Source organism: Giraffa tippelskirchi, chromosome 4 (assembly GCF_054371585.1).
Source record: "Giraffa tippelskirchi isolate mGirTip1 chromosome 4, T2T-mGirTip1v1.2.pri, whole genome shotgun sequence".
In the NCBI taxonomy this organism is placed as follows: Eukaryota; Metazoa; Chordata; class Mammalia; order Artiodactyla; family Giraffidae; genus Giraffa; species Giraffa tippelskirchi.
The window spans coordinates 179,096,898-179,111,735 of NC_137278.1; the positions used below are offsets into that span (position 1 = coordinate 179,096,898).

At 41.5% G+C, this 14,838-nt stretch overlaps 1 protein-coding gene across 2 annotated transcripts in view; it reads right to left on the bottom strand.

Annotated features, from left to right (window-relative positions):
• Window positions 1-464: 464 nt before the first annotated feature.
• SSPN (sarcospan) overlaps window positions 465-14,838 on the bottom strand; it is a 69,472-nt gene continuing 55,098 nt past the window's right edge. Inside the window, exons 3-4 of one of the 2 annotated variants that reach the window (XM_081483710.1) lie at window positions 7,198-7,246; window positions 465-923 (exon numbers count right to left, since the gene is read on the bottom strand). In XM_081483710.1, the coding sequence (XP_081339836.1) occupies window positions 7,202-7,246 (45 nt within the window). In that variant the 3' untranslated portion in view covers window positions 465-923; window positions 7,198-7,201. Of the gene's footprint in view, window positions 1,838-7,197; window positions 7,247-14,838 lie in introns of both variants that reach the window. The other variant, XM_081483709.1, reaches the window with a different exon arrangement.

The following is a 14,838-nucleotide window of genomic DNA, read 5'->3' on the forward strand; positions in this document are numbered from 1 at the left end:
GGGATATTAACTAAATGGGGCTCCCAGGTGATAAAGCTAGTGGTAAAGAACCTGCCTGCCAATGCAGGAGATGATATGTGATGCAGGTTTTATCCCTGGGTTGGAAGGATCTCTTGGAGCAGGGCATGGCAACCCACTCCAGTAGTCTTCCCTGGAGAATCTCATGGACAGAGGAGCCTGGCAGGCTACAGTGCATAGGGTCACAGAGTCAGACACGACTGAAGTGGCTTAGCGCACACGCGCGCGCGCACACACATACACACACACACACCACCTAAATGAAGGTCCCCACAGTTGTTAAGTATTATTATTGGTCTGGAATAATAATACTTCATTCCTGTAGAAAGCCACTTTCCTCCGTTCAAAAAACAAATCAAGTCTTTCCTTACTCTCTGATTCCTACCAAAGCCTGGACTTATGTTACATTTCTATAGGGGAAAAAATGGGACAAGTGGGTGGAGGAATTTTTTTTCTTATATGTAGATTTAATTATATCAAATCTTGCAAAACTTTTCAAATGAATTACACTCAGGTCTACACTAATAACTTACTTTTCTTGAAAAAAATTAATGAAGTAAAATGTAGATTGCCCAGGAAAAAGAAAGCAAAAGCATTACGCCCTGAGGGTCTTACTTCTAGCAGTCTGACAACTCAGACATTTTCTGATGTGAATGTGTTACAAGAGAAAGCCTGCTGAACAGCACTTGGGCTTCTAAGTATCTGCATTTTAATAGAGTCTACTTGAAAATCAGACTTTTCTAGACCCCAATAATGGGACTTTAATCATGGGCTGACCTGTTGTTGAGCTAATGTTTTGGACAATAGTCCTTATTTTCCTAGATGATCTTGTCACAGCTGTGGTCTCCTCAAAACTCCAATACTTCTTCTGATCTCTTTCGGCTTATGACTTTTTCCCTGTTTCACTGAGAAAAAGAGAAGCAGTCAGATGAGAATGGCCACAAATGTCAACCCCCAACTCCCCACATGACTGCATCTATCACCATATATCCTGCCTTCCCTCCATTTACCAAAGACGAATGGTCTCTGCTTCCATCTAAGTCCAAGCCTCATGCTTTATCATCCTCTTTCATCAGCTCACTAACATCATTTAACGTCCTCTCTCCTGTATCAACATTTCTTTCCTTTTCTATTGGACCATTTCCATCTGCATACAACTCTGCTGCAATTTCATCCATCTTTAAAACAAAAGAAAACAACAACCACAAAAATAAGACACCCTCTGTTGACCATATATCTCTAATCCGCTTTATAGAAAATGCCTCAAAAGAGTTCTCTTTATTCATCATTTCCTCCTCTTCTTTTCTCTTGACCTCATTTGCACACCAAGTTTTATCCCTACCACTCAATGAAATAGCTCTTTTCAAAGTAACCAATAAATTCTGAGCTCTCTCTTCCTGGATGAAGCTGAGGTATTGAACATAGTTGCTCAACCTCTTCCCCTTCATTTTCTTCTCTTGGCTGCCAGGATGCCAAGCTCTTTGGCCATTGCCTGTCTTCTTTGATACTTCATCTTCATGTCCTCATTAATATTGAATGGCCCCAAGCTTGGTGCTTCATCCTCTGCTGAATCTCTGCTCTTCTAGAGATGTCATCTAGTTTCCTGTTTTTAAATACCATCTTTTCACTGCATGTGTATCTCCAAGTCAGATCACTCTCCTGAATTCCAGTCTTGCATAACCAACCACCTGCTTGGCATCTTCACACAGTTATTTCGGTCTTCTCGACCTTAAGATATCACCTTGAACCTGCTCTTCATATAGTCTTCCCTCTCTCAGTAGATGTCAGCTTTATCCTTCCAGCTTCTCAGAGCCAAAACCTTGAAGGCAGAAAAAGGAGGACAAAAATAGTACCTATCTCATGGGCCTATTGCGTAGATTAAATGAGTCAATATTTGTCAAGAACTTGGAACAGTGCCATGTATATAATTAGCACTATATAAACTTCTCTTGAATAATTAAAATAAATCATCATCTTTGGCTCTTCTCTTTTTCTCACACTCTTTATCCCTCGTGGCTCAGACGGTAAAGAATGTGTGCAATATAGGAGACTGGGGATCGATCCCTGGGTAGGGAAGATCCCCTGGGGAAGGAAATTGCAATCCACTCCAGTATTCCTGCCTGGAAAATTCCATGGGCAGAGGAGCCTGGCAGACTACAGTCCATGGGGTTGCAAAGAATCAGACATGACTGAGTGACTAACAGTTTCACACTTTCAAATTTCTGTTAAATATTTAAAATAAATTGTCATCTTTGGCTCTTCTCCTTCTCTCACACCCATTACCTAATCATTAGCTAATCATGTCGGCTCTTCTTTAGAAATATGTATAAAGCATGGGAAACACTGGGCTGGAGGAAGCACAAGCTGGAATCAAGATTGCTGGGAGAAATATCAATAACCTCAGATATGCAGATGACACCACCCTTATGGGAGAAAGTGAAGAAGAACTACAGAGCCTCTTGATGAAAGTGAAAGAAGAGAGTGAAAAAGTTGGCTTATAGCTCAACATTCAGAAAACTAAGATCATGGCATCCAGTCCTATCAGTTCATGGCAAATAGATGGGGAAACAGTGGCTGACTTTATTTTTCTGGGCTCCAAAATCACTGCAGATGGAGATTGCAGCCATGAAATTAAAAGACGCTTACTCCTTGGAAGGAAAGTGATGACCAACCTAGACAGCATATTGAAAAGCAGAGACATTATTTTGCCAACAACGGTCTGTCTAGTCAAGGCTATGGTTTTTCCAGTAGTCATGTATGGACATGAGAGTTGGACTATAAAGAAAGCTGAGCACCAAAGAATTGATCATTTTGAACTGTGGTGTTGGAGAAGACTCTTGAGAGTCCCTTGGACTGCAAGGAGATCCAACCAGTCCATAATAAAGGAGATCAGTCCTGGGTGTTCATTGGAAGGACTGATGTTGAAGCTGAAACTCCAATACTTTGGCCGCCTGATGCAAAGAGCTGACTCATTTGAAAAGACCCTGATGCCAGGAAATACTGAGGGCAGGAGGAGAAGGGGATGACAGAGGATGAGATGGTTAGATGGCATCACTGACTCAATGGACATAGGTTTGGGTGGACTCAGGGAATTGCTGACGGACAGGGAGGCCTGGTGTGCTGCGGTTCATGGGGTCACAAAGAGTCGGACACGACTGAGCGACTGAACTGAACTGAATAAAGCATGGTCTCTTCTTGTCTCTCCCATTGCTTACACCCTGATTTAAGCTACCATCACCTCTTGCCTATATTATTGCAATAATCCCAGCTTCTGTTCCCCAGCTTCTACCTCTGTCCTACTGCAGTCAGCCTCAACACAGCAACCAGAGTAATCTTGTTAAAACAGAAGTCAGATTGTATCACTTCTTTGCTCAAAACCCTTCACTCAGAGTGAAATCACAGGTCTTAAAATGCCCTGCAAGACCCTTCATGCTCTACAAGCCACACCAAGTCTACGCCTCTGCACTAATCTCCACCATGTACCCTCTCCACTCCATGCCACACCCACTCACATGCCCTTAAATGAATACACCGAGAGTGCTCCTGCCTACAATCCTTTCTACACTGTGTTTTCTCTCTGCCTGGGTTGCTTTTTCCCAAAGGAGCTGCATGATCCCCTCCCTTGCTTCCTATAGATGTTGCTGTCGTTTAGTCGCTCAGTCATGTCCGACTCTTTGCGACCCCATAGACTATAGCCTGCCAGGCTCCTCTGTTCATGGGATTCTCTAGGCAAGAAAACTGGAATTTCCTTCTCCAGAGGATCTTCCTGAGCCAGGGACTGAACCTGAATCTCCTGCATTGGTAGGTGGATTCTTCACCAATGAGCCACCTGGGAAGTCTACCTGACACAATGCCTGCATTTTAATATAGCATTTGTACTAAACCTCATCTTGTTGGAAAAGCTTTGGACCTCCACGCCACATACAATGGTGACTGCCACTTCTGTCATTCCAATTTCTCCTTTTCCTGCTTTTCAAGGTTTCCCAAAGTCCTAACAGACCAAACATCAACAATTATTTGTTTTGTGATTATCTCTCCCACAACTGCAGACCCCATGAGAGCGGGAACTTTTGAATACAGCTGTGCCTCCAATACCTAGAACAGTGCTTGGCACAGAGCAGTTGTTCAATACATATTGGCTGAAGTAATGAAGTCTTATTACTAGGGCAGCTGCTCACTTGCTTCCTTATAAGATCGGCTTTCATGTGCATATAGACCAAGGAACCCATATTTTGGAAACATTCTGAAACATGAAATCCTTCATATTCCACTTGTGCTAAAGAAAAGAAAAAGACGTATTCCATGAGTGTGTGTCAAAGTTGTCTAGGCACATCTGATAAAGGCTCTCTTCAGCTTGTGAATATCCCACTAACAAATGGCCTGTTTACATAATGCATTTGTCTCTCTCAAACTATCCTGAGGTCTTTCGATTAGCAACTAAGCTTTAAGTGCCAAAAGTACCACCTAGTGGATGAAGGGTTCAGAATCAGAAAAGGGTCAGAAATGAGAAAGGGGTACAAGAAGCTGCTTTGAGTAGATAGAATGAGTTATAGTGAAGACATGTAATAACTCAAATGCTAGGCTTTAGATTTTATAGTCCATGGAATATGGTTAGTTTTTTAAATCTCAATTGAGTAAACCACTAAAGATTGAGCAATCTTAATGAGCTGTGCTCCAAAGAGAACATAGTAAAGGTACACTTCCTGCTTATAGCATCTTCTGCTGATGAGAATTAAACACTATAGGCATTTTTTAAAATAATAGTTACCCTGAGATATAATTTTTGTGTAATAAAATTTGTCTATTGTAATTACACAATTAAATGACTTGCAGCAAATTTAGAGTATTGAGAAAGCATCACTACATTCATAGGTAGGAGAAATTCCAACTGAGAAATTCTATTAATTGTGTGGTTGAATTTTTAATTATGAATGACTATGATGTTTTGTCAAATGCTTTTACTGCTTCTATTGATGATCATGTGGTGCTTGTCCTCCCTATTTTAAGCTGATTTTCAGATCTTGAACCAACTTTGCATTCTTGTGATAAATCTTACCTTGTCTTCATTTTTTATGTCACTGGATTCAATTACACTAAAATTGTCTTAACTATTATTGTGTCCATAATTATAAAGGTTATTGGTCTGTAGTTTTATTTTCTTGTGAGGTATTTGTTTGACTTTGGTATCAGAGTAATACTGGCCTCATAAAATGAGTTGGGTAGTGTTCCCACTTCTACTTTCTGGAAGGTTTTGTGAAGGATTGTATTACTTCTGTAAATATTAGATAGACTATTAGATAGAATTCACCAATGAAACTCTCTGGACTTGAGTTTGTCCTTGTGGGATTTTTAATTACTAATTTAGTTTCTTTATTTATTACAGATCTATTTCAATTTTCTATCTCTTCCTGAGTCAGTTTTGGTAATTTGGAACTTTCTCAAAATTTGTCCATTTAACCTAACCTGTTGAAATTATGGGTATACAGTTATTCATAAAATTCCCTTTTAATCCTTTTAATTTCTCGAGGAAGAGAATTAGCTTTCAGCCTAAACTCTGCACCAGTTTTTATTATGTGCATGTATTATGTTGATATAAAAATGTTTAAGAGTTTATAGTTTTTTCAACAAGTGAAGAATCAGTGCTGTCTACATGCTTAGTACTAAAATTGTACCAGTCAATATGACCTAGATATTTATCTACTTTTCTTTGAAGAAGTCATGTGTACTAAACAATGACATAGGTACTGTGCTTTACTCCTCTGATATAGAAATCAAATAATTTTCAATGCTGCTTCATTAAAAAAAATTCTCCTGCTCCCCACAGCTATTTTTATTCCTTTTAAGATGCCAGTGAGTATTAATTCAGAATGCCTTTTTTGTATTGGCTTCCTGTGATTGCTGAGTCAGTTTCACCAAACCAAAACCAAGGTATCAACAGAGCTGCCCCTCTCCAGAGGTTGTCAGGAAGACCCCATTCCTTGCCTCTTTCAGCTCCAATGGCTGCCAGCACACCTAAGCTTGTGGCCACATCACACCAACTGCTGACTCAGTGCTCACACTGTCTTCTCCTCCTCTGTGTCAAATGTCCTTCTCCTGTCTCTTATAGGAATGCATGTGATTATGTTTAGTGCCTATCCAGATAATCCAGGATGATCACTCAAGGTTCTTCACTTAATCACATTTGCAAAATCCTTTTTTGCCATGTAAAATAACATTCATGGGATCTAGGGATTAGAAAATGGATACCTACTGGGGGCCAGTGATCCATCTCCCAAACTTCAGTTCTTTAGATTTTTAGTCATTGAGTTAAATTCCAATGTCTGCTTAAATGAAGGAACTATCTTTGAGGTGAAAATGAAATTTAAAAATTTAAGTTATTTAGGGCTCAGAATCACTGTGAAATGTAGGAGGAAATGGCAACCCACTTCACTATTCTTGCTGGGAAAATACCATGGACAGAGGAGCCTGGCAGGCTATATATAGTCCATGAGGTCGTGAAGAGTTGGACACGACTGAGCTACTGAGAGCACCACTGTGAAACTGAAGTATGTGATGGCAGAAAGTGTTCACATTTTCAGAGTTAAGTATTTTGCTTAATTAGAGTAGCTTCTCCTACTCTTTATACTCTCCCTATCTTATATAATGTTCAACTTCTTTTTACTCATTTAAAATATTTTGTATTTCATTAATGTCTTTAAGTTGGCAAAGGATTAATATAATGAACTGAATAAAAATATATCTACAAGAAATTCATGTTTTCATTTATTATTTGTTAATAACTACGTTGCTCAAGTCCATCATAGTCTTTCTTCAAATGTTAACTTTGTTTTATAAAAAGGTATGTGTTTGACTTTTGTACATATTTGCTTTAGACAACAAGAAATTCTGTGGATATGGAGTCTCTGTTTACCTGTAGTCTGAAAAATGCCTCTAATCACTAGGTGTTTAAAACTTCATCCTTTTACAAGAATAGCATTATGTAATTTTAGCTTTCTTAGACACAATCACAGTTCATAATAAAAATCATCTCCCTTTTCTGTCAGATTTTCCTTTCATTAAAAGTTTTGAAAAAAAAGAAAGAAAGGAAGGAAGGAGGAAGGAAATAAAGAAAGAAAAAAAATGACATAGAAAAAGGAGTATTTAAAGGAGTTTCATAGGTCAACACCCCAAAACATTTACTTGTTCAAGTCCTTTCATTGACTGGATCTTCCAGCTTGGTGCCAACGTCCTGGAACAAAGAGAAACCATTGTGGTTAAACAAGTGAGTAAAACTGAAGGTTCTCGTCTGGATCTCAGAGGGAGACCTGGTACTCTCTGCAAATATGGATAAACCACGCCACTTGTAAATTACTGGTTGCTGGTTTCTTAAACCAAGTCGTGCCTTCTCTTAACGGATATGTAAGCCCTGGGGACTTAGTGAGAAAGCCATCTAGCTTTCTCTTCCCTGTTGTGTCCCTATTCTAGCCATAACAAAATATCTTAACAGTTGGCTTTGAAAGATTAATGTCCCCCATGACTTGTGTGTGGATGGCGCTATTCCATTTCAGGTACTAATTTTATAAAAGGGCTTCAAGGAAACATTTGCCTTATTTTGCAATGTAGCCCTTCTTCTTGCCTTTCTGAAAAAGAGTTCAACCTTCTAAATATCAAATCTGAAGTAACATGCAATTATAAAAAGTATTTGCATAACCCAAGCTCAGTTTCTACTCATGTATCTTCCTTATGTGTGTGTGTGTGTGTGTGTGTACATATGTCATATGTGGGAATGAGAAACAGAGAGGCAGACTTCCCATGACTGCATGGCTTACAAACACTCCAGTATCTCCCAAACTCTTTTCCCAGATCCCAAATGGATCTGACCTCAACTTACCTCCTCACCCCTATCTGGTAGCCGCCTGCCCCTTCGGCACTTTGATTAAGATTCCTTCATCTTCTTTCTCTGATTGCCTAACCTCACTGTTAGGTATGAACTCTTGCTGTTCCTCCTGCCTGGAATGCTTTCCCTCAAAAATCATTTCTTCTCAATACTAAGGTCCCAGATCAAATGGTATGTCCCAAAAGAGGTCTTCCCTTATTATCTCAATGTTGCCATGCCCCTACACTCTCTCCCAAAAGACTCTGCTGTTCATAATACTTACTGCTATCTAAAATGTTTTTGTTTGCTTACATTTCATTGTCTGTTTCTCCTGCATGAATGTAAGTTTTGTTACTCTCTATACAACCAGCTCCTAGAATGATGACTAACACAAAATAAGTATTCAACAAACATGTATTAGAGTGTTAAATCTTTTACATTTCCTTTTCCTCTTGCTTTTGCTTCCCCACCCCCACCCCCACCCCACCCCAGTGGCTCAGCAGTAAAGAATCTGCCTGCAATGCGGGAGACGTGGCAGGAGACTCAGATTTGACCCCTGGGTCCGGAAGATGCCCTAAAGGAGGAAACGGCAACCCACTCCAGTATTTTTGCCTGGAAAATCCCATGGGCAGAGAAGCCTGGTGGGCTACAGCCCATGAGGTGGCAAAGACTTGGACACGACTGAGCCACTAAACAACAAACAAGAGGCACAATTGTTCTGAAAAGGCTCAGAGCATTCAAAGATCTGTGGATCCAGTTGTAATAAAAGGCACATTGGGGCTAAGATCAGTTATGGGCTTGGAGGGCTAAGACCGTGAATGCTTGGGGATCTGGCAAGGAGAGATAATACCCACACTTCTACTTACCATATTCCCATCCATCCACCCCAATCTTGGCTGGCTTAGTAGAGCCAAGAAATAGCTTCCTAGTCACCTCTTCCCTAAAAGATGCTTGGACAATGGAGTACAAAAATGATTTAATGATCTAGGTGCTATTGCCCATGTCTGGTAGATGAGCTTTGGGACAGCGTGAATAGGCAGGCTGAAATGATGGTGCACACTCACATGGCCATGTTACAAGCTCCCTGCCCTGTTCCCACACTGCAAGGGGTTGCCTGGCTGAGTTATTCCAGGTAGGGGTAAGGCTGGGCAGTAGAGCCAGCTGTGGGGAAGGCCTCCTTCTGGAACTGTGATTTTCTTGTCCCAGAGGAGGAGAGCTGAAGTGGAAACTTCTAGCTAAATAAAGTTGAAAGGTGGGTAGCAAGGATAGTGGTGGTCCTGTCTTTCTGCACCAGGCTGAATCACTTTCATTATCGTTCAATTTGAGTTAGGTTAAAAGCAGACAGGTTGTCTCTTCAGTGTTGTTTTTTTTTTTTTTCTCCTTTCAGTAGGTATCCAAAAGTCTAGAAATTGATATGATTTAAAGTTAATGAAAAGAAAGTTCAGCAGCTGCATCGTATTTCATGCCATTCTTTCCTTGTCCTCGGTCAGGCCTCTCCCAGCTCCCCCCAGCCTTCTGTTGTGTTGCCAAGGGCACCACACAGAGCAGAGGAGCCTGTTCTGAGACCGTGGCAGGCTTCCCCATGGCTGATTTCACATTATTCACTTGCTCAGCAGGAGATAAGCAGGAACCCAGTCATTTTTTCATGTTGAACAGGTGAAGAATGTTTCTGTTTTGGTGGCATTGACCGATGATGGTGCTTGTTTCTGTTTTACCTACTAACTCCACAGTCTGATGTGTTTTAGCTTTAAGTTGCATGTTTGATTTATCTGTCAAATGCAGTGGGGAAGGACAATCCTGATCGCTTTGGAAGGAGTTTACGCAATTCACCAGCTTACCCAGTCATTGTGGGTGTCACCCGTTTGCACTGGTGGTTGTACACAAGACAAAGATGAAAAAGCAGAAGCAGTGGAAGTTTCTCCTGCAGCATGGTTCCATTAGAGTCACAGAGATTTCTAGATCACTGTTTTTCTTCCTAGCATAAGATGGCCTTCAAAATCTGCTGATGTCAGGCCCATTAACTGCCACTGGAAATTTTCTTTAGCGCCTCTCCTGACTTTTTTGTGTTATGTGATACTTCCTGAGAGATCTACAACAACCCTTCTAAAGGCAAAAAACTGACACAATACTAGAAAGAGTGATGACTTGATGAAGGGGAGAAATATCTCATTATTTGCACACCAAACCTCTTCATGCATCTAAAAGGGCTGGCTCTGAAATCTTGGTGCTCTTTAGAAATATCAGGACGTAGCTCCGCAGGGGATAAGCCCAGGTTTGAAAAGGGAATCACTAAAGGGACAGGAAGATGACTGGGAAGAAGTAACTACTGCTTATTGACAAGGAGCTTACTGTTTGTCATTCAGTCGTGTCCAACTCTTTCTGACCCCATGGACTGTAGCCCACCAGGAGAATTCTGTCCATGGAATTCTCCAGGCAAGAAAGGCACAGTGGGTTGCCATTCCCTTCTCCAAGGGATCTTCCCCACCCAGAGATCAAACCCGGGTCTCCCACACTGCAGGCAGATTCTTTACCATCTGAGCCACAAGGGAAGCCCAACATTTGGAGCAGTGACCCCAAATAGCAAGATTGAGGTTGGTGGGACTGTCATTCCTGTTGTAGTCTCACGTCACACTGAGAAAACCCAGTGTATATTAGATACACAGAGGTTTGTTATATTAACCAGAGGCCAGACTTTCATCTAAAAGTTTGAAGTCTATGAGAAAATTCTCTAAGAAAGCATGTTTTGGAAACTGTTCTCTATTTTGAATGTTAATTGTGAGCAAGTATGCCTTGATGACTAGACTAGACTAGATGGACCTTTGTTGGCAAAGGTCTAGTCAAGGCTATGGTTTTTCCAGTAGTCATGTATGGATGTGAGAGTTGGATGGTGAAGAAAGCTGAGCACCAAAGAATTGATGCTTTCGAACTGTAGTGTTGGAGAAGACTCTTGAGAGTCCCTTGGACTGCAAGAAGATCCAACCAGTCCATCCTAAAGGTGATCAGTCCTGGGTGTTCATTGGAAGGACTGATGCTGAAGCTGAAACTCCAATACTTTGGCCACCTTATGCGAAAAGTTGACTCACTGGAAAAGACCCTAATGCTGGGAAGGATTGGGGGCGGGAGGAGAAGGGGATGACAGAGAATGAGATGGTTGGATGGCATCACTGACTCGATGGACATGGGTTTGGGTAAACTCTGGGAGTTAGTGATGGACAGGGAGGCCTGGCGTGCTGCGATTCATGGGGTTGCAAAGAGTCGGACACTATTGAGTGACTAAACTGAACTGATGCCTTGATGGTTAAAGTTGGGTGTAGGGTTAGGAGAAAGGATTCCTCTTGTCCAGTCAAGATATCACTGTGCTATTTTCCTGAGCATCTGGTTGAACATGATAAAACAGTTCCCTTACTCTTCCATCTTTGGCTTGTATTTCCAGATTTAAAGTTGGGCTGGGAAACAGGGTTCATTACAGGTAATGATAATAATAAGCACAGATTGATCCTTTACAATATTCTAGGCACTGTTTCCAGTACATTACAGATACAAACTCTTACAATCTTCACAACGACTCTGTGAGGTAAGTGCTCTTATTAATTTTATGGATGAAGGAACGTAGGTATAGAGTAGTTAAGGAATTTTTCTAAGAGTCTGTAGTTGGTTGTTGTGGTTGTTGTTGTCATTTAGTCACTAAGGAAGATCCCCTGCAGAAGGAAAGGGCAACCCACTCCAGTATTCTTGCCTAGGAATTTCCATGGATAGAGGAGCCTGGTGGACTATAGTCCATGGGGTGGCAAAAGAGTTGGACATGACTTAGTGACTAAACCATATGTCCTGATAAATAGTAGCAAAACCTAGATTTGGACCCTTAGCAATCCGACTGGTTCTGGAGTATGTGTCTTTAAGTGAGGGCAACGGCAGCTCCCTGGAGGATTCCAGTCCCCAGCGTCATCTCATCAGCACGAAATGCACATTGTCCGGGGCTGTTTATTCTGCCCCTCAGTGTTCCCCAGTCACTTAGAGCTGCTCCTCTTCAAGTAGGTTCTTGGGTTCCCCTGAATCACTCTTTCCTTTCCTCTGCTTACTCAGGGTAATTGAGGTTGGGAGCACATGAGTAACTTTTATTTTATTACCTTATTTTATTCTACAAAAAAACAGTATAGAAGAAATGTCCTGGAATATATTAGCAAAATGAATGTGGGGTTTTCACCTTGTTCCGGAAAAATACAAAACCACGCTTACTCTCCTTGAGAATATGGAGTGGGGATTTCCAATCTGTTGAAGTCATAAAGTGTGTCATTGCAGATTCCAATCAAACAGCAAAATATGGCAAAGAGTAAAGAAACAAAATAGAAAGAACTTATGCCAAAGACAAGTTAAATAGAGAAAAGAGAGAAGTTGAGTAACCTTGAGCAAGTCACTTACCCTCATGTGGCCTCAGTTTGCTTTTCTGTAAAAGGAAACAAGTTGGACAAGAGGCTTCCTTCCAGCTAAAATGCAATGATGTTAAGATAAAGAAGCAAATGCTAAGGAGAAAGGTTTGAGAGCGAACTACAGAAATTGTAAAACATTTTCTTTTCCCTTTTCATATTTTTTCCTTATTACAGTAAAACAAGTGTACTGAATAACTGATCCTGTAAATAACAAGACTCAATAGTTAAAACCTGAGAGCAGACAAATATTTCTCCTTTTGGATTTATGTCAAGGGCCCTGACTGTACTTGGAAAAAAAATGCAAGGTTGTAGAGTGTGGAAGGGAGTAGAATCTGGGGATCAGAGGACAAAAATACTATTTCTAAAAAAACATTTTAAAATCTGATAATTTCATTAAAAAAACAACAACAAAAAATCACCTACTCTCTCAAAAGGGTACACGAACCTTCAGTAAATCCTAGGTTTCCATAGAACATAGTGTAAAAAGAAAAACCCTGGTGCTGCCCTTTGAGCCCCTCACATGTGTATTCAGTCTGACCTTCCAAGTCTTTTTCGTCCAGAACTGCTTTTGGAGGAAAGAATACAAAATACACAGTACAAAACTCTGCGGGCACATATCCTGTCCCCACTCTTAGCCCCGCCCCATTGTGTGTCTTCCTCTACGTGAAAAAAAAGCGTGAAAAGAGAGCGAACTTGGGGTAGAAGGGGAGGTGGTTTAGAGTCAGGGTTAGTCCTGGGTGGTGGTGGTTTAGTCACTAAGTTGTATGGGACTCTTGCGACCCCATGGACTGTAGCCTGCCAGGCTCCTCTGTCCATGGGATTCTCCAGGCAAGAATACTGGAGTGGGTTGCCATTTCCTTCTCCAAGGGGTAGTCCTGGCTATGCCCTATTTCTACAATTATCGGAGTCATGGGTGTGGCTTGTAGTGTCTGCTGGTGGTCAGATGAGATCTCAGTACATTTCTCCTAAAGAAAAGAAGAAACTGCCCCCTAATCAAATAGTTCTCTTCTTGTCTGTATTTAATTTCTATTTTTAATGCACAGGCATGCTGTGAATCTAAATCTCATCTGTCTCAGCTCTTTAGAGAACCCAAGACGTCAATTTATAGAACTCTGCATTTATAGGCCCATTTATAAGCCTGAGAGGAGGCTTCCATCTTAAGCCCACTCTGGCACCTGCCGGGGGCCTCTGGGGCCAGCAACATGGCCTGGTAAGAACAGCTTTGAAAAAGTCCTCTGCAGATTTTATCTCTTGGCTTCTAGGGCTGACCTTGGCTATCTAGACATGGATCCAAAAAGTTCAAAGATCCCAGTTTGCTTTGAGCCATCTTACTATCACACAGAGGTCCCTCCTAGGGCTTTGCCAAGGTCCTGTCCCTGTGTGGAGCCTGGTGCTGGGCACAGACTCAGAGCTGATGGACGGGGAGGAAGAAAGCAGTTCTTCCAGCTGGGTTTGAAAGAAGAAAGAAGTCACATGTAACTGTGCAAACACTTAATTCATAAACCATCTAGCATCTCCAAAGCAGAAATGGTGGTTTCCCTTCCCAGTGTGTACTGCCCATGATTGGAAGTTCTTTGTGACTTTTTTACTCCCTCAAAGCCTACATGAGGCTTTTTTTTTATAACCTGGAGTTCTCTATATCTATGAGAGTAGACAAGTGGCCCACGGGGTGGCTCTGGGCTCTAAAAATCTTCCTCTGGCCCTGGTACATCATTTCCCAGGTCAGTGAGCCTCAGGCTTCCCAGATGCCAGGACTGCAAAGCCCTGAGTAGAGATCGTGGCTGGGAAATAAACATAACAATATCATCTGAATTGCACTTCCAATGTTTGTAAGGGGCAGAGGGATCACTGTTTCGTACTTAGGCTCCAGAGTATTATTGTTGTTCAGTAGCTAACTCGTGTCTGACTCTTTGTGACCCTATGAACTGCAGCACGCCAAGCTTCCCTGTCCTTCACCATCTCCCAGAGTTTGCTCAAACTCATGTCCATTGAGTCCATGATGTCATCCAACCATCTCATCCTCTGTCATCTCCTTCTCCTCCTGCTCTCCATCTTTCCAAGCATCAGGGTTTTTTTCCCAACGAGTCGGCTCTTTGCATCAGGTGGCCAGAGTATTGGCGCTTCAGCTTTAGCATCAGTCCTTCCAACGAATATTCAGGATTGATTTCCTTTAGGATTGACTGGTTTGATCTCCTTGCAGTCCAAGGGACTCTCAAGAGTCTTCTTCAGCATCACAGTTTGAAAGCATCAATTCTTTGGTGCTCAGCCTTCTTTATGATCTGACTCTCATCATCTGAATTGCATTTCCAATGTTTGCAAGGGGCAGAGGGATTAAATTTTGTACTTAGGCTCCAGAGGACAGAAACTATTAATTTGTGTGTTGCCGCACCATGATTTGTTATAGGAATTACAAGTGCTACCACTGTTTTCCTGGTTTCCTGACATTTCCCTTAATTTCAGTTGCTTGCAGTTTACACTCATCAACGAGTTTCCCAGGTGGCGCTAGTGATAAAGATCCCTCCTGCAAATGCAGGAGAC